The sequence below is a fragment of the Trichechus manatus genome, unplaced genomic scaffold (genome assembly GCF_000243295.1).
Source record: "Trichechus manatus latirostris isolate Lorelei unplaced genomic scaffold, TriManLat1.0 scaffold00015, whole genome shotgun sequence".
In the NCBI taxonomy this organism is placed as follows: Eukaryota; Metazoa; Chordata; class Mammalia; order Sirenia; family Trichechidae; genus Trichechus; species Trichechus manatus.
In genome coordinates, this window is record NW_004443951.1 from 23,539,510 (window position 1) to 23,563,607 (window position 24,098).

A 24,098-nucleotide genomic window follows, 5' to 3' on the forward strand; every position below is an offset into this window, starting at 1 on the left:
TGTGTGTGTGTGTGTGTGTGTGTGTGTGTGGAAAGCTGTGTACAAGTGGTAGAACTGTGTGTGCAAGGTGTGTATGTGTGTGCAAGTGAGGTGTGTGCATGCCTGTGGTACACGTGGATGTTTGTGTCTGTAGCTGTGGCTGTGTGTGTGCCTGTGAATTCCGTATGCCAGAAGTTGGGCATCAGGAGCACCTTGCTTAGCCTGGTCCCTGCTCCTAGCCCGAGGGACAGAACTGCCCCCCTTCCTGTCACTGTCCTTCTGAGCAGGTGGAGTTTAGGTGCCAGGCCCCTCCCAGCCCACACTCCAGACTCTGTGTGGAGTCCAGGCAGGGCTTTCCTGGGAACAAATGCCGGTGCAACCGTTCACCTCACATCCCCCACCCCAGGGCTAGCTTTTCCTGTCTCCAGGCAGCTTTCTGATGACCCAGGATGTGAGTCTGCTTGGCAACCCTGCCTGGCAACAGCAGCCAGGGCCTGGTCAGGCCGGCAGCTGCCCAGAGCCTGGCAGTGGTGCAGGTCCTTCAGGGAGGCGTGGGCCTGCTTCTGTGTTTGAAAGGATGGGCCTGTGCCTCCTTTTGACCTTCAGGCCTCCTTCAACAGCCAGGACTTCTCTGTCAGAGGAGCTTCCGCTTCTTTGACAACCTTATGGCTTGGAGCCAATGCTGGGGAAGGAGGGAGGGAGGTGGCAGGCCTGCAGACCTGAGTCTGATGGCCATGTCCCTGGGGCCATGTATCTGGGCGCAGTCTTTGTGGGAGATGTGGTTTCCCAAAGTTTTTGCAGAGAATTGCCACCAGAGCCAAGTCCAAGAGGTTTTCTGCCTCATGCTATTCACACTGGCTCCTCAGAGTGCTCTGAGGGGAGGCCTCAGGAGCTCCCAGTGCTGGGGGTCTGGGGCAGGCAGAGGTCTGCACTGCGGCCTAGTCTGATCTCTGCTTCTTCTGGAGCAAGTCCCTCTGAGCTGTCAGCACCGCATGTAGAGCAGGGAAGCCCTCAGAAGGGGGCTAGGCCAAGCTTATAGTCCAGAGAGAACACGGAGAGAGGGAGCCCGTGGCTCTGTCTGTGAGCAGAAGTGGAATCGGGAGCAGCAGAGGGAGTTGCTGGGAAGGTGGAGGGTGATGCCACTTCCCAAGAGGGATGAGTCAAGAACTGCAGCCCAAAGGGGCGGCTCCTGGTCATTGCTAGCTGGGGCTGGGTGAAGGGAAGCCTGGAAGCCCAAAGGCCCAAGAGGTAGAGGGGGTGAGAGTGTGGCCAGTGCCCAGCCCAAACAAACAAAAAACAGTCAAACCCATTGCTGTAAAGTCCACTCCGACTCATGACAACCCCCATGTGTTAACAGAGTAGAACTACTCCATAGGATTTTTCTTGGCTGTAATCTTTGCGCTGAGCAAAAGATTTCAAAGGGCTGCTCGAGAAGACAAAGGAAAGTACTATAATGAATTATGCAAAGACCTGGAGTTAGAAAACCAAAAGGGAAGAACATGCTCAGCATTTTCCAAGCTGAACAGCTGAAGAAAAAATTCAAGCCTTGAGTTGCAATATTGAAGGATTCTGTGGCAAAATACTGAATGACACAGGAAGCATCAAATAATGGAAGGAATATACAGAGTCACTGTACCAGAAAGATTTGGTTGATGTTCAGTCATTTCAGGAGGTAACATATGATCAAGAACTGATGGTATTGAAGGAAGAAGTCCAAGCTGCACTGAAGGCATTGGTGAAAAACAAGGCTGCAGGAATTGACGGAATGCCAGTTGAGAAGTTTGAACAAACAGATGCAGCACTGGAGGTGTTCACTCGTTTATGTCAAGAAATTTGAAAGACAGCTACCTGGCCAACCGACTGGAAGAGATCCATATTTGTGCCCATTCCAAAGAAAGGTGATCCAGTAGAATGTGGAAATTATTGCATAATATCATTACTATCACACGCAAGTAAAATTTTGCTCATGAGGAACCCATACATAGAAGAGGCAGTTGTTCAAACAGAGCACAAGGATACTGCGTGGTTTAAAATCAGGAAAGGTGTGCATCAGGGTTTTCTCTTTTCACCGTACTTATTCAGCCTGTATGCTGGCAAATAACCTGAGAAGCTGGACTGCATGAAGAAGAATGGGGCACCAGGATTAGAGGAAGACGCATTAGCAACCTGCGTTATGCGGATGACACAACCTTGGTTGCTGAAAGTGAAGAGGATTTGAAGCACTTACTGATGAAGATCAAAGACCACAGCCTTCAGTATGGATTACACCTCAACATAGAACAAAAATCCTCACAACTGGACTAATAAGCAACATAATCCTAAATAGAAAAAATACTGAAGTTGTCAAGGATTTAATTTTACTTGGATCCACAGTCAACACCCAGTCAGGAAATCAAACGATGTATTGCATTAGGCAAATCTGCTGCAAAAGAACCTCTTTAAAGTGTTAAAAAGCAAAGATGTCACTTTGAGGACTAAGGTGCACCTGACCCAAGCCATGGTGTTTTCAATCGCCTTATATGCATGCGAAAGCTAGACAATGAATGAAGACCTAAAAAGAATTGATGCCTTTGAATTATGGTGTTGGTGAAGAATATTGAATATAGCATAGACTGCCAGAAGAACTAATAAATCTGTCTTAGAAGAAGTACAGACAGAATGCTCCTTAGAAGCAAGGACGGCAAGACTTTGTCTCATGTACTTTGGACATGTTATCAGAAGGGACCAGTCCTTAGAGAAGGACATCATGCTTGGTAAAATAGCGGGTCAGTGAAAAAGAGGAAGACCCTCAACAAAGGTGGACTGACACAGTGGCTGTAACAATGGGCTCAAGCATAACAACAATCGTGAGGATGGTGCAGGACTGGGCAGTGTTTGTTCTGTTGTATAAGTCAGAACCTACTCCATGGCCCCTAACAACAACTAACATTTGAGGAAGCAGATTGCCTCACCTTTCTTCTGAGGTGCCCCTGGGTAGGTTTGAACCACCAACCTTTCAGTTAGTATTCGAGCACAAACCATTTACGCCACCCAAGCATCTCCAGTTATGCCCAGGCCTCTTTAAAAGCTGGACACCTTGAGACTCTAAACGACTCCACTCCCTCCAGCAGCTTCTCCCAACCCCTTTTCTTCATTACCAAGTCCAGTCTCCACTGTCCACTCCTTGTACGCCTCTTCTTCTGGGACCCTCCACCTCTAGTCCATCTGCTACCTCTGCCCTCCACACTGAGGCCCTGGGTCAGCCCACAGTTCACTTCTCTGCCTCCACCCAGGCTGTGAGTCCTGCTGCCATGGCATACTCACAACCCAGCCTGAGCCCAGCACAGCTCAGCCCTTTCTACTTCCTTCCCCAGGCAGCATCTGGCCTTAATCCTGATAGTCCTGCATCCATCCCAAGATGACTTTACCTAATGCACTCCTCCCACATCTTGATCCCTTCCTGCTGGTCGCCTGCACGTGTGGCCACTCACTCCTCCTTCCCCCACTCCCGAGGAAGTGGACAGGTCCTTTCTGCGTTCCCAGGTCCTAGAGCCACGGACCTCATTCTGCTCTCTCCTCTGAGATTTGGCTCTTGTCTCCCCTCCACCCCTCTCATTTTAATTTTCTTCTCCACCGCCTTTTCTTCTTACATTTAAAGCATATGGAAAGTGAAAAGGGGGGCTCTCTTGGGACCCGGGACTCCTCTCTAACTACTGCCCTGTCCCTCTTCTTTCCTTCAGAGCTAAGCTCTTCCAAAGAATAGTGTATACCAGGTCTCTATTTCTTCCCAGTTAACTCAGGTGGGGGCCCTGTGCACTGTGTCATGGAGGGCAGAGGCTTCGTCATGTGGCTGTTGGTGAACTCCTGTCTTCTCTTGCTTCTCACTCTTTCTATGTCCTTCTCTTTGTCTTTGCCTTTCTCTGCCCCTGATTTGGTGTCTCGGGAGCGTTCTCTCTCCTGTGTCTCTCTCACTCCTATCTCTCTCAGTTTGTTTTTCTTCCCACCTCCGTCTCTTGTTCTTTCTTGCAGTCTCCCTGTGTCATTATCTCTTTCTAACTGCCTTTCTCTCTTACTGTCAGTTTTTTTTTCTTTTGAGTCCTTGTTTTCTCTGCCTTTGTCTTTCTGTCTTTCTCTGCATATCCTTGTCTCTGTGCCCCCCCCTCCACATCTGTGTCCCCCTCTCTCAACCTCTCCCTGTCTCCTTTTCTTACACCTCTGGCCACAGCTTCGTTCCTTTCTGCCTGACCATGAGAACAGCCTGCTTTGCTCAAGGTGATGTCTCTGACAACTGGAATCAGAGTCGTTCTCTGCCCTTCCCTCCCTCCCTTGTCCAGGTGTCCAGTTACTATTGCAAGGGAGTGAGGATGCAGAACTCTCAGAAACCCCAAAGGATGCAAACTCTGAAGTAAAGCAGAAGCTCAGAGCCTGCCATGTCCCAGGGATAGTACTTGGTGAATGGGCAGTAGCCTTGTGTTAGACCAGTACGACTCAGAATGCCATGGCCATACCACCCTCAGGTAATCTTGACTACAGGACCACAGAGGCTGTGCTCACAGCCAGGGATCCCTGTGTTCCGCCTACCCCAGCTCAGGGCCCAGCCAGCAGCAGGAGGCATGTAGTAATGGACCCAGCCTGAGCAAGGGGCCATGGGGAAGAGTTTGGCTTTATCCTCTAGGAAGTGAATTGGGAGTTACCGAAAGATTTTGAAATCCTTGGACAGTACAAATGGTTAACACGCTTGACTGCTAACCAAAAGGTTGGACGTTCGAGTCCGCCCAGAGGCACCTTGGAAGAAAACCCTGGCAATCTACTTCAGAAAAATCAGCCACTGAAAACCCTTTGGAGCACAAGTCTGCACTGACACACATGAGGTTGCCATGAGTCAGAATCCACTGGACAGCAAGTTGGTGGTTGGTTGGTTGAAAGATTTTGAGCAGGGGAAGTGTCTTGGGTTGGGTGCTCCAACAGACAAACCCCGAGACAAGAATTTGAGTAGGTGATGCAGAAAACAGCAGTTGATGAATGGAGAAGAAAGATAGGGAAGGGAGGGCTGTCCAAAAAAGATATGTTTCCAAACCAGTTACTCCTTTGGGTGCCTGGACCTTAATCCCACAGGGGACTCTGGAAGCCAGTGTAGAGCACACACCTCAAGGGGCCAGAGAGCTAGGGTGTTCATACACTGACTCCCACCCGTCATTGGTTGGGGGTTGCTCCTGGGGGTGCTAACTCCCCAGCACGACGGCTCTGGAGACCAGAGAAAGCACGCAGGCACCTGCAGTTGGCATTCAGGCTGGTGTGCACTGAAGTGCTAAGGGAGAGGGGACTGGGGCCAGTCTGGCTGCCTGTGTAGGATCGAATGGAGGAAGAAGAGGCTAAGGGCAATTGTATGCTCAGAGGGTGTGACAGCTGTGCAGGGGGAACATGGCGCAGGTCTGGACAGGGGCAGGGTTGAATGGACCCTTGGCCTTCCATGTCTCTGCAGTGAGACCTACATTTATATGGAGTTGGAGAAGGGGGCTTGGCCCTTAGGCCCTCTCCCTTCTGAACTTCTTTGGGCTGTCAGCCATGGAGGGTGTGACTAAGGGGACCCCCAGTGCAGCCTGGAGGATCCGCTCTTGAGATACTCCCCTGGGGCTTAAACAAGGTCAGCATAAGTCCTGGGGCGTGGCACAGTGGCCCCACCTAAGGAGGTGCCCTCCAGGCGGCAATGGGGTCGGGAGAGAGTCTATCTCTGTGTGCTCAGTGAAGGTGTGCAAACGGCAGGGCCTGGGGCGCCTCCAGTTAGTGTAATTACGTTCTTCCTGCTGACAGTTCCCACCATGGTCGCAATTGGATGTGACATTCTTATTAAATAACTTCACCAGTAACTAGTAATAATAACGGAGACCTTACTTCCTGACCTAAATATCTCGATGCTATTTTGGTGAGCGGCAGTGGTGCTGCAGAGCTTTTGCAGATGGCTGCCAGTACACACACACACACACATACACACACACACACACACACACGTGCACGTGCACACACACACACACAGCCACACACGTGCACACACGAATGCACACGCATGTATGCACATGCACGGTTGGGGCTGATAGAAGTGTACACATGTCCTGTATGTGCAGCCTACATGTGAGAACCACACCTGCTCTCTAAACCGCGGTTCTGATGCCTGCTGGTACCTCGAGCTTCCCCAGCAGGGATTCGTCTTCCCAGCCTGGTTGTTGCATAGAATGGAATTTGACTTCCAAAGTAGCTCTTGGTCCTGTGTCCCTACCTCTACCCTGCGATATCCTCTGTGCATTTATATTTCTCTTCTCCTATGTCTATGTCCCTGTGTGACGGAAACAGTTTGCACTCGACTACTAACCTAAAGGTTGGTGGTTCGAACCTGCCCAGTGGTACTGCAGAAGAAAGGCCTGGTGATCTGCTTCCATAAAGATTACAGCCAAGAAAACTGTATGGGATAGTTCTACTCCCCACATGGGGTCGCCATAAGTCGGAAATGACTCTACTGCAGTGGGTTTCTCCTGTGTGTGAAGTTTCCTTCCCTTCCTTTTCCGCCAGGTAAAATTTTATTCATTTTCCAAGGCCCAATACAAGATGCCACCTCTGGTCCTGCTGCAGTCGGATTCATCACTCCCTGAGTTGTTCTCCTGCGCTACGCAGTCTGGCCGGGTGCTACATTCTAATTTCATTTGCCTGATATAGGATTGTCTTGTGACCACTAGACCGTCATTTCTTCAAGGACAGGGACTGTGTCATAATCATTTCTGATGATGCACCACTCCCATCGTAAGACTCGGGGAGTGTTACTGAATCAAAGTGGATGTGGGCTTAGCACTGGCACAGTGCGGAGGGGAGGAGCATTGCTAGAGACCTGCGACTTTGTGGTAGTGGGTTCGTGCACAGGATGAAATGCTTGCAGTGCCCGTAGTCTGCCTTTGTTTTTATTTTCTACCCCGACCAAAAAAGAAAAAGAAGTGTGAGATGTTCACTGAGAACAAATAAAACTGTGATTTCAGTTTCACAGTTTAGGTGGCTGGTTTTGTCTGCTTTTGACAGTTCTGTCGTGTCCCTGACAACTGCAGTTTGGTTTTTCTCTGGGACCTTGGCATGGTGAGTTGGGATGCCAACCTTGCACTGATCCACTGCAGGAGCACACAGCTGGTTTCTCCTATGCTGTTGGACTTGGAGTTCTGAGCCAGCCAGGGAGAGGGCAGATGAGGAGAAAATAGGACAGTGAAAGTGTGCAGGTGAGTGTGCCAGGGTTAGGGGCGTCACCTAGATCATCTGACTGTGATGAGCACCTGAGTGCATGAGCAGTGCCCACTTGGAGCTCCCCAGCTTTCTTCCCCACAGACGCTTAGTCTCCCAGAGGACAAGCCTAAATGGATGGCCCTGCCCTCCTGTGCCCTCCCTTCCTTCCCGGCCCACCTACAAGCCAGCAGCATGGCTCTGTAAATTGACGTGTGCTTCCGAGCAGAGGGGCCACGGCTGTTCATCTCTGCTTCCTCAACATGCAGCACAGGCCTGGACCTCAAGAAGCATCAGTACATGTGTGCTGAGCATGTCATGGATGAACGAAAGGAATAATGAATAAATGATGACATCTTCTAAAGCCTGCAGGTTCCTTCCCTGACCTGAGCGTGGAATTTTGATCCTGCCTTGGATATGAACCCCACTTTTCACTAGCTGAATGATTTAAGAAAACTATTTAGCTTTGAGAGCTGGTTTCCCATCTGTAAAATCAAGAACAGAATCCAAGCCTGCTGGATTGTTGTTGGGGTGAAATGCACAAGGGGCTATACATAGAGTTTAGTGGTTAAACCCATGGGCTCTGGACCCAAGCTGCCTGGGTTCACATCGTCACTCCACTACTTCCTAGCTGTACAACCTTGGGCAGTTTACTTAGTCTCTGTGCCTCAGTCTGCTCATCTGTCTATGGGGACCACAGTGGTACCTACCTCCCAGGGGTTCTGGGAGTATTAAATGTGGTAGGCATTGAAAACAGTGCCTGGCAAACAGCACATGTGCAGGACAGGCATGAGGGGGTGTCTTGACAGAGTCAAGCTGAGATTCAAGTATGAGGACATTTAGGAGTCAGACCACACCATTTCTAAGGGGCCTCTCTCAACACGCCCCCTGGACTGCATGGGGTCCAGGAATTTTATGAGGAAAAACTTGAATCCTGTTCATGGATAGGGTTCAGAAGTCTTTGTTGTTATTGTGTGCCGCTGAGTTGATTTCAACTCATAGTGACCCCATGCGACAGAGTAGAACTAACTGCCCCATAGGGTTTTCTAGGCTGTAATCTTTAGAGAGTAAATCGACAGGTCTTTCTCCCATGGAACTGCTGGGTGGGTTTGAACTGCTAACCTTTCCATTAGCAGCCAGGTGCTTAACTATTGACCTGTCTAGTGGATGGGAGGAGGCTCTGGGAAAGTTCAAATGCTGGGCGGGACAAAGTGACACCTCAGAGGACGTTCACTGTGGATGAGTAAGAGGACTACAGGTGGGCCAGGCAGGACCCCACAGCTTGAGGGTCAAGAGAAGATACGGTTCTGGATGCAGCATGAAGTTGCTCTTAGACTGCACCCCAATCCATCCCTGTTCCCCGTGTACATCAGTGCCTTGAGAAGGAAAGGGAAGCGTGGTAAAGATGAAAACGGTGCCCCAAACCCTGACCTGGAGGCCTCCCTCTATTACAGAATTTCTCAGCCTCAGCCGTTTGGGGCCAGATACTTCTTTGTTGAGGGCACTGCCCTTTGCACTGTAGAATGTTCAGCAGCATCCCCGGCCTCTACCTCCTACATGACAGTAGCACCTCCCCAGTAGTGACAGCCAAAAATGTCTCCAGATTGCCAGTGTCCCCTGGGAGGGGGGAAAATCACCCCCATTTGGGAGCAATTGTTTTACTAGACTGGAAGAGGATGACAGCTCCCTGCCAACTGGAAAGAGAAGTAAGAGGTGAAAGGAGGCAGAATGAAATAGCGAAGTTATACTTCCAGCTGCCCAAGGGTGTTAACACTCATGCATATCAGAGAGCAAGGCGGGCCTTGTCCACATAGGGCTTTCAGCAGACCCTCTGCCGCAGTCCTGGCTTCAGTGGTCCCGAGGCTGCCAAGGAAGGGCACAGCAACTGGCAGGAAGGGACTGCAGAGTCCAAACAATGGCTCTGCCTACAGGTGAGTTAACTGCCCCCAGTGAGTGCCCTACAGCACTAGTTCTCAACCTCGGCTACACCATCGCCAGGGTCCCACTCCCAGAGCTTCTCATTTAACTGGTCTGGGCTGGGGGGCCTGGGCATTGAGATTTTATAAAGCTTCCCAGGTACCACTGAGACTGAGAACCAGTCGCTGTAACCAAGGGTTTGCATCAGTACCTGAAAAATTGTTAGAAATGCAGATTCTCAGCACCACCTAGACCTACTGGATGCCCAGGAGATTCAGTGTGCACATTCAAGTTTGAGAAACCCTAGCCTAGGATACGAAAGTTGGGAAGAACTGCGGGCTTTTCACTCTGACAGGTGGAGTCATTCTATTCAGTAACTTTAAGGAAAAACAGTTACCTTTACCTTAGATGGTGGTTGTTAGCTGCTGTTGAAATGGCCCCCAACTCATGGTGACCCCATGCTCAACGGTATCCCCATGATTTGTTGTGGACTGGGCTGATGTGATCCATCAGATTTTCTTTGGCTGTTTTTTGGAAATAGCTCGCCAGGCCTTTCTTTCTAGTCTGTCTTAGTCTGGAAGTTCCACTGAAACCTGTTCAGCATCATAGCAACATGCAAGCCTCCACTAATAGGTAGGTGGTGGCTGTGCATGAAGTGCATTGTCTGGGAATTGAACCCAGGTCTCCTACATGGAGAGCGAGAATTCTACCACTGAACCACCAATGCCACTTTACCTTAGGGAAGGCCCTCAAACTGGCAAGAGCTAGTGGATGTAGTGTCTATTTTTGGTTGCTCCAGAAGGGACCCTGCGGCAGAGACGTATACTGGATGAGTCTTCCCCATCCCTCACACTCCAGAACCTAGTCTGGCAGCCCCCACAACAAGCCCGACGAAAAGATACCCGTCCATCCAAGTCTGTTACTTGTCTTCCTCCCTCTGCTTTTCTCTCTGTACCAAGAATACTGAAGAATGCAGGAGAGAAGCCCCAGGCTTCAGACCTCCCTCTCTTGGCTCTCCCCACGTCCCACCTTAGGGAAAATTCATTCATTCATTCATCAAATTGTTATTGAGCACCTACTAATAAGCCACACATTCTTCTAGACCCTGAGGATTCAGAGCAATAAACAAGAAATAAATATAACAAATTCTTGTCCCCAGGGAGCTTGCATTCTGGTGGGGAGAATAGACAATAAACAAACAAGTAAATACGTAAGATTATGTTGGGTAGTGATAGGTACTCTGAAGAAAGATAAAGCAGAGAAAGGGCAGTTGCAAAGACCCCTTGGAACATATAGGAGGGGGGGACAAGTTTATTTTTTCTCTCTAATTAGGAAGAAATTAAAATCACCAATTTATTATTGTCCTACCACATTCCTCACTTGGCTCTCTATATAAATTTTACCTGAACTTCCAAGTCCCTTTTGAATGACACCTCCTCCAGGCACCCATCCCCACCGTCACTCAGCAGAGCCCACTGACTGTAAGGGGCGAGAGGGGCCCCAGGGCCTTACACCTGTAAAGGCCTTGCAGTTGTTAGCTGCAGCTGAGTCAATGGAATGAAACACTGCCCAGTCCCTGGTGGGTTGGAGATCAGACCATTGTGATCCATAGGTTTTCACTGGCTGATTTTCAGAAGTAGATCACCAGGCCTTTCTTCCTAGTCCATCTTAGTCTGGAAGCTCTGCTGAAACCTGTTCAGCAAGATAGCAACACTCAAGCCTCCACTGACAGATGGGTAGCGGCTGCACATGAGGTGCATTGGCCGGGAATTGACCCTGAGTCTCCTGTGTGGAAGGCAAGAATTCTATCACTGAACCACCATTGCCTTGCTAGATCATATAAACTCCCTCTTGCCTAACAGGTGACTGTGGAGCATGTGATGGCTGACCGTAAGCGTATTCCTGCTTTGTCCACTCAAGTGCAGCCTGCAAAATAGCCGCACCGCAGGGGAATGTGTGCTTTTAGCCCTTTCAGGGACAGGTGGGTTGTGAGAGGGTGTCACATGCATGGAATCTGTCAGAAGTCAGGGTCCTAGGTCCCAGCTGTGCCACCCTTATTGGTGTGACACCTTTTGCTTCTCAACTCATGCATGACCAGAGTCATGCTTCCCTCTTGAGAGACACAAGGAGATGGGTACCTCTAAACCCGTAAAAACCAAACCTATTGCCGTCAAGTCAATCCCAACTCATAGCGTCCCTGTAGGACTGAGTAGAACCACCCCGTAGGGTTTCAAAGGCTGTAAGTCTTTATGTAAGCAAGCTGCCACATCTTTCTCCCATGGAGCAGCTGGTGGGTTTGAACTGCCAGCCTTTCAGTTAGCAGCCGAGCATTTAACCACTGCACTACCAGGGCCCCTTGGGCACCCCTAGACCTGAGAATTCAGTTGGGAAGTGTCGCCAGGAGAGTATGAGGAATCCCAGGGTATGAAACATGAAGATCTGAAGCCCAGCTTAGCTTCAGCCTAAGCTAAGAGGTCTAGGGTGGATGGCCCAGCTAGGAGCTCTGCTTACAGTAGTTGAGGGTGAAGCTGAGTGTCATCTGCTCCTCCATGTCCCTCTTTTTCTCCTTTCTATAAATTCCCTGCCATTCTCCATTACACACTCACTTGTCAGCTGCCTCTCAGTCATGAGCACTGTCAGGACAGGGCTTTGGCTGTCTTGTAGGAGGCAAATGAGCTTCATTGTAGGATCGAATTAGGTTCATTCCTTTGCCCCCAAGCTGATGTGATTACTGGTAGAGATTCCCAGCACTGGGACCAACTAGATCCCAGAAGCCCCTTCTAGAATTTCCTCTTTACAGATTCTCTCATTGGGAAGACCCGTTCATTCATTCAACACTTTTGAGCACCCATTATAAGCTAGGCATTGTCCCAATTATAAATAAAACTAAGTCTCTGTCACCCACAGCTCACCATGATGTGGCAAACTATGGCAGGCCAATGGCATGTTCTTCTGATCACCAGGGGAGATTTTTCTTGAGGACACGTAGAAGATGATCTTGGGAACTCCTGTTCCAGTCTTTGGTGTGGCGACACTGTCTTGGGGTGCCTGCAGGAGAAGGGGGCAAGCATTGGCAGGATTTCTGGAGAGCCTAAAGAGTCTCCAGGACCCTCGTCTGTAGCACTGTGCAGAGCAGTCCACCGGGGAGGCCCTTTGCATGACCTCATGGCCTGAGCGGCTGTGAGTGGGGCTCTCTGGGGAGCGAGGAGGCTGCCAGGCAGCAGATGGGTGGGTATGTAGGTTGGGGCTGCAGCTGGTGAGGTTGGGGGATGACGGTGAAGGAGCTCTCCTTGAATGAAGGCAACTAAGGCCAAGACTGGCATCTGGGGAAATGGCCATAGGGATGTCTTCTGGGTAGAAGTCTGGGGTAACTGGGACAGGTTCTCAAGCAGACGTCCCCACGTGCCCAGCTTAATCATGTTGTTCACTACACTTTGCATCTCTGTGGGTGAGGGGCAAGGATGGAGCTGATTGCTTTCCTTTTATAGAGATTTTAAGAGGAAGTGCATTTCTCCACTACTCCCTAGCACAATTTTTAGATTATCTGTCTACCCACTCAGTTATATTTTCCCTCAGTTCATTCAAGTTTAAAGAGAGAGGAGGGTGGAGGGAGTGAGGAAGGCATGGTAGGAAGGGAGAGAGAGAACACAAATGAAATTTTATTAGAACAAGATAATTTAAAGGAATAATTAAAAAGAGTAATTCTCCTCTGGAGAAGTGGGATGGGTAGGGCTATAGTGGAATCATGGTCAGCCAAGAGGAAGAGTTTTTCAGCTCCAGTCAGCTACATTAGACTGCCATACTTCATTTGCCAGTGCTACATCTGACGCAGCTCTTTCCCTCCCTTCTTCCCTCCTTCCCTTCCTGGCTGCCTCCCTCCCTGTCTCCCTCCCTGTCTCCCTCCCTGCCTGCTTGCCTCCTTCCCTCCCCTCCTTCCCCTTTGTCCCTCCCTTTCTCTCTTCCATCCCAGCTTAGTGGGTACGGTGGTGGAACACATAAGTTCGATCTCAGTCTCAGGAATCAGGCCAACTTGTGCTTGAATCTCAGCTTTGTCATTTATTATCATACGAGTGAACTTGGGTGAGTTACTTAGCCTAAACCTCATTTGCTAAATGGGGTCAAGAATAATACTTTTTAGGATGTTGTGAGGTTTGAGAGAGGGAATGGGAATAAGGAGCTCAGCATTGTGTGGGACACACAGTCAGTGCTTGATAAATGATGGCTGAAATTCCTTCCACCTCATACTAACTGATGTGTGCATCTGTGACTGCCCTGTGCTGGGCACTCAAGGATAAGGTGGGGAAATAGACTGTGCTCTTTGCTCTTGAGGAGCTCCAAGTCTGGTGGGGAGATGGCCATAGAAGCAGTGGGCAAGTGGCAGCCAGGATTTGCCCGCCCAGTTCTAGTTCTGCTCTGAGCTGGATCTTTGGGAAACCTCCATCTCAAATTGCTCCCAGCCAAAGCCACACCATGGCTTCCAGAGGCTTTAGGGAGTTAGGTGCACATGAGCTGTGAGTTCGTGAGTTTACTGGGTTACTTAGTTAGTTAGTTAATTCTTTCAAAAAACATTTCCTGAGTGTCTACTATGTGCTAGGTGCTGTTCTAGGAATTTGGTCATATCAGTGAATAAAACAAAGACCTTGCTCTTGTAGAGCTAACCTCTTACTAGGTGGAAATAGACAGTAAACAATAACACAGTATATAAGTAAATGATATAGGTTGCTACAGAGTGGTATATGCTATAGAAAAGAGAAAACAGAGCAGGTAAGGGATCCTGGAAGTGCTGGAGATGGAAGTGGGGGATGTTGTGATTTTATAGAGATAGTCAAGGTAGACCTCATTAAGAAGGAAATGTTGAGGAAAGAGTTAAAGGAGGAGAAAGAGTTCACCTAATCTTGGGAAAAGACCTTTGCAAGAAGAGGAGAAAGCAAGTGCAAAGGCCCTGTGGTAAGAAAGAACATGGCAGGCATGCTGGAGGACCAGGAAGGAGGTGTATCAGTTTCTCAAGGCTGCTTTAACAAAGGACCACAAACTGGGTGGCTTGAAACAATGGAAATTTATTCTCATATAGTTCTCGAGGCCAGAAGTCTGAAATCAAGGTGTTGGCATGTCCATGCTCTCTCTGAAGGCTCTAGGGAAGAAAGTGTTCCATGCCTTTCTCTTAGCTTTCAGTGTTGCTGGGAGTCCTGGCATTCCTTGGCTTATAGACACATCACTCCAGTCTCTGCCTCTGCCCTCACATGGTGTTCTTCTGTGTATCTGTGGCTTTTCTCCTCTTCTTACAAGGACACTAGTCATATGGAACTAGGGCCCACCATAAATGACTCATTTTAACTTGATAACATCTGCAAAGACCGTATTTCTGAATAAGGTCACATTCACTGGTAACAGGTTAGAACTTCAACATATCTTTTGAGTGACACAATTCAACCATAACAAGGGATCAACATGGCTGGGGAGGGGTGAGCAAGAGAAGGGAAGCTCCATGAGAGCAGAGACCGTGTCTGTTCTGTGTCTGGCACGTGGTAGAACTCAGTGAGTATCAACTGAATGAGTGAATCCTTGCTGACTGGGGAATTAGTCCTTGTTTGGGCTGGTCTGAGCCAGGTCAGACCAGATCTGACCCTATCACTAATCTACTTGAGCAGATTAATCCTTTTGATGGGAACAATTTTCAGATCACCAGCAGAGCTCACATAAAATTCAGATTTGCAGTTGGGGGCATTGGCATCAAAATTCAAACCCTTTCTTCCACGTGTAAAAAAAGCAACACATCTGCTGAAGATTGGGAACAACAAAGTGAAATTGCTGATGACCCTTTCATACCTTAGTTTAAAGAAAAGTTGGACTGAGCATGTCCTATACCCATGAACCATGTGAATGTTTCCATGAGGGAGCCATTTGGATTCTCAGCAGATGCCCCGACTGAAGCTGCCAGAGGAATGAGGGAGTAGGCTGTTGACAGAGGAAAGGACTGCACACAACAGCTAGTGACCACATGTCATGCCCTCCTTGACCCTCACTGTCTAATGTTGTATCTTATGCTGTGGGCATCTCTATCCAAGTCTCCCCAACCCCCATCTCCAGGGAGCAAGCCTCCAACCTGTTCTCCTCGTTGGCTACTGAGGAATTAGGGCTAGCAACAACTTAGAAATACATCCCTCAGGGGCCGTTTCCCTCTTTGATGCCCAGATTTTCTTGGGGCAAATTGCTGCTAGTGTGGCCTTTGCTTCTGTGTGGCCCAAGGCTGGAGGAGGGTGTCTTGGTACTCAGAACACTGGGTGAAGCACCAACATTCTCTGTTCCCACCTCCACCCCATCAGCCCCTTTTCTCCTCTCTCCCTCTGCTTCTTCAAGTCACTTACTTTCTCTTCTGTTCCTCACCTGGCTCAGAAATCTTGGGAGAGGTTGGACAGGCATCCCTAGGATCAGCTGAAACGACTGGCCGTGATTCAGAACCATGGATAGTGGCTCTGACAATGCAGGCACCTCCATTCACTTCAGTTAGCTGCCTCAGAGCATCCATGTGAAGGTGGCCTTGAGAGCCCTATTTTATAAATGGAGGGACAGAGACCTTAAACAACTAAGGAACTTGACCACATTCCTTGCTGTTAAGTGGCAAAGTAGAGTTTAGAACCCAGGCTTTCTGATTCTTTCCACTGCAGTATGTTATGTCCTCCCTCTTTCCCTCTCTCTCCCTCCCTCCTTCCCTTCCTTCCTCTCTCTCTTTGTATCTTTCTTTTTTATTATTAATTTTCAAATGTAGATCACATGAGGGCAAAGGGCTTGGCTTGAAGTTGCTTGTGTCCTTTAGGAATAAGACCAATTGCATTGTGGGCGTGTGTATCAGACAAAATAGCAGCCGTGAGCTTTATAATGGATATAGAAACAAGGGAAAAGCAAAAAATAGAGGCACAGATGACAGACAATTAGACACAATTAATGTATTTATGCAACAGATGTTAACTGAGTGTCTAGGAAGGGCCAACCCCGTGCTGGAGATTTAATAGAGAATCTGATGTAGACTTTCCATCAGGATACCCTCAGGCTGGTGAGAGATACAGAAACATAATCTTGGTTTCATATACTTTTGACAGTTCTCTCCCATTTCCCAAGTTAACTTTTTTTGTCTTCCGGGAAGTCCAGTGGGCACAGGCCTCTCCATATGCTCTCCCTTCTGATGCCATGCTGGGCCCCAGCATAGCAGGCTCATCCCCAAAATGGTAGCCTGGGAGTTCAAGCTGTGATGATTGGCACTTGAGGAAAGAGCTCCCCAAGGAAAAGTCCTGTGACTTAAGCAAGTGCTGTAGAAATAGGAATGGTTTGTCACATTTGCCAAAATAAACATCCAACCACCACCCACCCAGCCATCCACCCATACATCCATCCACCCACCCACCCACACACACACAAGATAGAGTAGTGGTTGAGAAGACAGATTGTCTGGAGCTGAATCCTGTTTCCACCATTTACCAACTGTCTTGACCTTGAGCAGTTTACTGAACCTTCCTGGGCCTCAGTTTTCTCATCAATAAAATGGGAATAACAATAGCACCTATCTAATACAGTTGTGAGGTGCCCTGGTGGCTCAACAGTTAAGTGCTTGGCTGCTAAGCAAAAGGTTGGTGGTTTGAATCCACCCAGTGGCTCCTTGGGAGAAAGACCTGGCAATCTGCTTTCGTAAAGATTGCAGCCTAGAAAACCCTATGGGGCAGTTGTACTCTGTCACATGGGGTCTCTATAAGTTCAGATTGACTCGATGGCACCTAACAACAACAATACAGTTATGAGGATAGGATGAGTTATTACATTTAAAGTATATAAAACAGTACTTAGCACAAAGAAAATATCTAATACTCTTATTTTTAGACTGTAATCTCCATGAGGGGAGGGATAGTGCCTGGGACACAGTGGGTGCTCAATAATATATATATTTTAAAGTAAGTGAATGAATCCAACATTTGCTAAGTCCTGAACTTTCATGTGTCAAGCTGTGTGCTAAGCCACTGTCCCTGGACCCAAGCTGCAGCATAGGCATCTTTTCAACTGGGGAGAACTCAGTGATGTCTCCCTGCTTTTATTCTGGAAGACCCAGCCAGGAGCAGGACTAGCCTGGCAGAGGCACCTACCCCTAGACACACCTGGCCCCTTCTCTTGGTGCTGATCCAGGGATGTGGCCCAACTCGATGAGTAAGAGTCTGTGCCATCAGCAATGCAGAGATACCTTTGCTGGTCCAGGATTCCCCGTTGGCATGATAACCCCTGGCTGGTGTTGGCTCGAGATGATGGAAAATGAGCTGTGTCTGTATTGCCAGGCAGGGAAAATCGTATTCGGTCCACAGTGATGGCTTCTGTGTTAAACATGTCCAGGAGAATCAGAAAGCCTGGAGTTAGAATTAGGAAGCTGAGCGGCATGGGATTATTCCCACAGAGCAATTGGATGTGGTACAGGCACAGGCTCCTGGCCTCACCCCTCCCATGTATTGTTTTGTGCCTTTGCTGCCTATGTCTCCAGCTCGGGAGGAGGAAGGAGGCCCTGTTTTTGTCTCCATGTCCCTGAGGCATAGCAACTGTGCTAAGCTCTTTTCAACAAATCCAAGGCTCTAACCCATGGGGCTGGATGCAGAGTGGAACCAGGACCGGAACGCTCAGAGTGGGCTCCCAAGATGGTGTCTGGGTTTCCTGCAGCCTGGCAGAGGGAGGGACGGTGGAGGCAGAGAGCCTGAGTGTGGGCTTTGCTCTCACACTGGTCTGGGGTTGAAGCCCAGCTCTTCCACAGTCACCTGATTGACCTTGAGTATGTACTTAAAACTGTGGAGCTTGGTTTCTTCATCTGTGAAATGGTAGGGTGTTGGGGGGGTGGTGTATAAGAACAGTTTAGAAGGGTCATCGTGAGTGTAATGGGAGATAATGTTAAGGAAGCCCAGGGTAAGTGTTGATCCCCTTCTCAGACCTGCATAAAAGCACCAGTACTCTGGATTTGTTTGCATGCGCTCTCTTCTGTTCCCCTGAGATCCAGCAATACGCTCCTCCTGAATCACTTGTCAAGCAGAGACATACCAGTAAACTACTTGCCATCGAGGCGATTCTGACACATGCCGATCCCATATATGTCAGAGTAGAACTGTGCTCCATAGGGTTTTCAATGGTGGATTTTCTGGAATTAGATCGCCAGGCCTTTCTTTTGAGGCACTGTAGGCGGACCTGAACCTGAAACTTTTTGGTTAGGAACTCCCAAGCGGAGGCACAATTAGTAAGATTGGCCATTTCTCTGTGTATCTGATACTTTACTATGAACTTCTTGAGGGCATGGGCCATAAAATACACTATCCTGCAATCCTCCCTCCACTAGCACCCCACCCCTTCAGTATCCAACCCCCACATGTACAGCCTGGAGCTTAGCCAGGGCATTAAGCATCCCTCCTCAGATTTGCTTGAATGAAAGATTGAATTTGACTTGTGCCTCTGGGGTTCTTGATATAATTCAGGGCGTCCCTAACTTGGATGAGGAAAATTGCACCTTCATTTTCAGTAATCTCCTATTTATTTATTTAGCGTCACTGCCCACTTTATTTCACAAGGCCAGCAAAACCCTAATACTAAACCCAAAGACATTACTAAGAAAGAAAATCACAGACCAATAGACCTCCAGATCTGACTCATGGCAACCCCACGTGTGCAGAGTAGAACTGCTCCATAGGGTTTTCAAAGCTGTGACCTTTCAGAAGGAGATCACCAGGCCTGTCTTCCAAGATATTTCTGGGTGGTTTCAAACCACCAACCTTTTGGCTAGTAGTCGAGCACTTACTTAACTGTGCCTCCCAGGGACTCATCTGAGGATTAATAAATGTAAATTGGTCATATTACAAATTAAAGCAGTAAAACCATATGATCATCTTAATAGATGCAGACTTTATTCAGATTCCACTAGTTTTTACACAAGTTCATTTGTGTGTGACATTATGCATAGTTTCTATTGATTTGTCTTCAAGTAACTATTCTTTTCTCTTGGTGTCTATTTTGTTGTTATCCCATCTTTTGTGTTTTTCATCTCAGACATTGGATTTTTCTTCTGTAGAAGTTTTATTTTAGTCTTTCTTTTTTAAACATACCTTCCAAATCTCTTAACATGCTCTGATTTTCCTCTGTCTTCTTGAAGATATGGACCATAGTTATATTAAATGTTTTAATGTTCTTGTTTACTGATTATAATCTGTGTAATTTCTGGGTCGGTTTCAGTGTATTAATTTTTTTCCTTATTATGTGTCATAATTTCCTGTGTGTTTGCGTGCCCGAGTATTTTTGATTGGTGCCAGACATTGTGAATTTTACCTTGTGGAGTGTAGAATATTCTTTTGATTATTATTATCACTCTTGTTTTGGGATGCAATTAAAGTACGTGGAAACTGGTCCTTTCAGGACTTTCTTTAAGCTTCATTAGGTAGAACCAGAGCAGCTTTCATGTAGGGTGAATTTTTACCCATTACTGAGGTAAAGCTCTTTGGCGTACTCACCTGATGCCCCATATTTTATGGCATTTCCTCACTTTGCTGGTGGAAGCACGAACTACTTCTAACTCTGTATGAGCTCCAAGGACTTTTCTGTCTGCTTCTTTCACATGGTTCTTTCCACAGATGGATGTGCTGATCAGTACTGAGCTAAGACTTGAGGGGAACCCTCTGCAGGTATCTAGTGCTGTCTTTCTGTGTAGGTCTCTTCTCTCTGGTACTCTGCCCTATGAACCGTGGTTGTCTTGGTCTCCCCAAATTCCCTTCTCTGTCTCTTAAACTTTGGCTCCACTTGGGTACTCCCTGTCTGCACAGTAGCTTGGAAAGTCTGTGCAGGCAGTGACTTGGGCAATCATAAGACTCACTTCATTTGTTTCCTCTCTGTCTTTTTTTTTTTTAATTGTGTTTTAGATGAAAGTTTACAGCTCAAGTCAATTTCTCAAACAAAAATTTATACACATACTGTTACGTGACATTAGTTGCAATCCCCCTCTTCCACCCCAGGCTTCTTGTGTCCATTCAACCAGTTCCTGTCCCTTCCCACCTCTGGACAGGAAGTAATCTTCTATTTATGCTTACCACTTCTATCAATTAAGAATATAGGCAACAAAGTACAATAATATTAGCAATACCTGTGAATCTATCACTGATGAGATCACAGATATTTTCATAGAACATTATAGTTACTGCAACCATTTTGAAATGGCATTTATGCCTCATGCTAAAGTCTTTATTAGGTCCACTGCTAGATCTTGTTAATAATATATTAATAAAGGAATACGTATATTACTATATGGAAAATTTTTAACATATTTTGATAACTATATTCGATATAATTGTTTACTTTTGTAATTCTATGTGTTTTGTTCTGTGCACGTGAAAACATGATTTGAGAATGGTCCATGGGCTTCACTATGTTGCCAGAGGGGCTTAGGGCACAGAAAAAGTTAAGAATTCTAGCCTAAAAGGTCCATGAATGAGTTCTTCAGTTCGTGAATCCCTTGAAATGAATACAGAATTTGGGGGCTTATATCCCTGTACACACTATCCTGGAGTGAGTATTTCTAGCTTTCATTAAGAACTCCAGAACAGCTAAGAATTGACCTGTGGTTTTCCACTGGGAGGCAGTTTTACCCCAGGGGACATATGACAACGCCTGCACACATTTTTGGTGTTGCAACTAGAGGAGAGTGGTACTGGCATCTGGTGGGTGGAGGCCAGGAATGCTACAAACCATCCTGCAATGCACAGGACAACCCCCATGGCAAAGCGTTATCCAGCCCAGAAAGTCAGTAGTGCTGAGGCTGAGAACCCTGAACTAGACTATCCCACATTAATGGAAATCTCTAGGAGAACCACTACAGCAGTGCACAACTTCAGTAGAAGCATCTGTGATAACTCTGTCATCTAATGCTTAGAGCACATCTAAAGTATACCCGGTGTGGTCTTGGCACCAGGATTACAGAGGAGCGGGACCCTGGAGAAGCTCTGGCTCTGGGTTTCAGTAGGATTCACCACCTAGTAGAGCTATGTGCAAGGTGCAGCGTTACACCGATTTCTCCTGGGTACCTACTGTGTTCCTCGCAATGTGCTGGGTACTGGGAATCAGGGTGAACACGACAGAACAGGGTCTCTGCCTTCATGGAATCCACATCTCTGGGGGAATACAGACACTAAACACTGCCATAACGTATTCCTGGTGAACGATGGGGGTGCAGGGCTCTGTGAGAACACACAGCAGGGTGTGTGCTTGTGTGTGAGTTGGGGTGAGAGGAGTACCGCATAGTGTAGTGGTCAGTGAGGTTCCTGAGGGCAGCGAAATTTAAGCTGTGACCTAAAAGTTGAGTAAGAGTTGGCCAGGCCCGGAGGTGGGGAAAGGTTGCTTCAACCAGAGGGAGCAGCACCTCTCAAGACTCCCAAGTAAGCAAAAGAGCACAGAGCGTTAAAGGAACCAAGCGATGTCTGACTTGGCTGGAGTGTCATTTAAGGGCAAGAGTGGCAAGACGCGAAGCCTGGGGGAGGAGCAGGGGCTGGCCCATGGGGATCTTATGTACCATACTTAGGATTTGGTACTTTATCCAGAGGATCCAGAGAAACTATTGAAGGATTTTCAGCAAGAGTGGCAAGTCAGCTTTGTTTTTTTTGGAAAGCAAATTAGGAAGAAAGAGTCCTGGAGTTGAGTGAAGCCAAATGGACGCCTGTTGTAGTGAGAGAGAGGAAGTCTCCCCAGGAAATCAGGGAAGGCTCCTCAGGGGAGGTGCTGTGTGAACTGAATCTGGAACAGTGAATAAAGTTCACTAGGTAGAGAAGGCAGGATCCTGGGTGGTGCAAACAGTTAAGTGCCCCACTACCAGCTGAAAGGTTGGCAATTCAAACCCACTCAGAGGTGCCTCTGAAGACAGCCTGGCAATCTGCTTGTGACAGGTCACGGACTCGAAAACCTTATGGAGCAGTTCTACTCTGCACACCTGGGGTTTCCACAAGTCAGAATTGACTTGACGACAGCTAACAACATCAACAGGTAGAGAAGGCAGGGGAAGAGCATTCCAAGCAAAGTGCCAAGCATTTGTAAAAGCCTAAAGGGCCCTGGGATGTTTACAGGTGATGAACTGTTTGGTGTGACTGAAGCATGATGTGCAGGGAGAGGAGCTAAGACAGGGCTCGGTGCCAGCCTCCCGACGACTGAAGCCTCTGGTCTACCGTAAAGGGTGATTGCCGAGAGACAAAGATTCTATTTACCCCTGCTCTTCCCATTTGCCCAAACAAAGTGCCCTGCCAGACGGCAGGCACAGAGATGGCTGGGGTCTGATCTAGACTTGAGTGTATAGTTGGCTCCCCTGCGGCAGGTGAGACATCGTCAGTGGGCCTGGTGGTTTATCCAGCATCCGCAACCCTCCGCTGTGTTTCCTCTTAGGGCGGTTTCACTAATTGCATAGCTTCGGCAAATCTGTATCTCCAGCCCAGGCCGTGCTCCCAAATACCAGTCTGCAGCCCTAATTGCCTTCTGGCCATCTCCGTCTGCATGTCCCACTGGCATCTCCAACTAAATTTGTCCAAAATTGACCTTATCAGTCAATAAATATTTGCAGAATTGAATTGAACTTTCCTGCCAAACTTCTCAAAAGACTTATCTCCTCAAAATTATCATTATTTGTAGACAACATGATTGTGTACCTAAAACACCCAAGGGAATCCACTGAGAAATCTTTAGAATTAATAAGAGTTCAGAAACCCGGCTGGATGCAAGATGAATATATAAAATCAATAGGTTTTTCTGTATATCAGCACTAACCAGTTAGAAAAAAAATAATGGGAAAAAATGCCATTCACTACAGCAAGAAAAAGTGCTTAGAATGCTGGGGAATAGCCTTAACAAGATGTGACTGGGACCTATATAAAGAAAAGTACAAACCTCTACTGAAAGATTAGCTAGTATTAACTGATCACCTACAGTGTGCCAGGTACTATACTGAGTGTTTACCAGATGTTATTGCATTAATCTGTATAACTGTTCCAGAAGTGGGTGCTCACTTTAAAGAAGTAGAAACTAAGGTGTAAAGAGTTTAAGTAAGTTGCTAGCAGAACTGAAATTTGAACCCAAGTCTTTTTGCTTTCATAACCCAAGCTTTTAACCTTTTCACTAAAAACTAAAAAAACAAACCCGTTGCTGTCGAGTCGATTCCAACTCATAGTGACCCTGTAGGACAGAGTAGAACTGCCCCTCAGGGTTTCCAGGGAGCGGCTGGTGGATTCAAACTGCCGAGCTTTTGGTTCGCAGCTGTAGCTCTCAACCACTGCGCCACCAGGCCAGAACTAGACAGAAAATGAGGTTGGGGGGTGTTAAGTCTGAGTAGTATAAAAAGATAAATTTATTTCGCTCATCCATTTATTCAAAAAAATTTTACTGTCTTCTGTGGGCAAGTACTGGGCTAGGTGCTGGAGATAAAAATATAAAAATCTCAGAGAATCTACTGCTGAGACAGCCACATAAACACATCATGATATTGCCATTGTTAAGGGCAATGATATTCATAGCGAATGAGGAGCAAGCAATGGCAGAAGACTTGATGTTGCATGGAGGCTTCTGAGAAGGCTTCCTGGAGAAGGTAGAAAGAACACTCCAAGTACAGAGAGCTGGGTGGGCTTTTGCATCCATTAATTAATTCATTCCACCAACAACTATTCTGTGAGCATTTACTCTATGCCAGGTGCAGGTGTAGGAGCTGGAGTCGGCAGAGAACAAAATAATGCCCCTGTTCTCGTGGAGTGCTAACCTTAAGATTGGTGGTCCGAACCCAGCTCCAGGGAAAGAAAGGCCTGGTGAACTTCTGAAAGATTATAGCCAAGAAAACCCTATGGAGTAGTTCCACTCTGTAACACATGGGATCTCCATAAGTCAGAATCGACTCGATGTCAGTGGGTTTGGTTTTTTCTTGTTTCTTTTTTTTTTTTTTTGGCTTT

At 47.5% G+C, this 24,098-nt stretch overlaps 1 protein-coding gene across 1 annotated transcript in view; it reads left to right on the forward strand.

Moving 5' to 3' along the window:
• The window catches only part of CSMD2 (CUB and Sushi multiple domains 2), a 752,464-nt gene that overhangs the window by 34,393 nt on the left and 693,973 nt on the right, over nt 1-24,098 (forward strand). Inside the window, exon 6 of the mRNA XM_012554226.1 lies at nt 22,763-22,799. Within this exon, the coding sequence (XP_012409680.1) occupies nt 22,763-22,799 (37 nt within the window). The remainder of the gene's footprint in view (nt 1-22,762; nt 22,800-24,098) is intronic.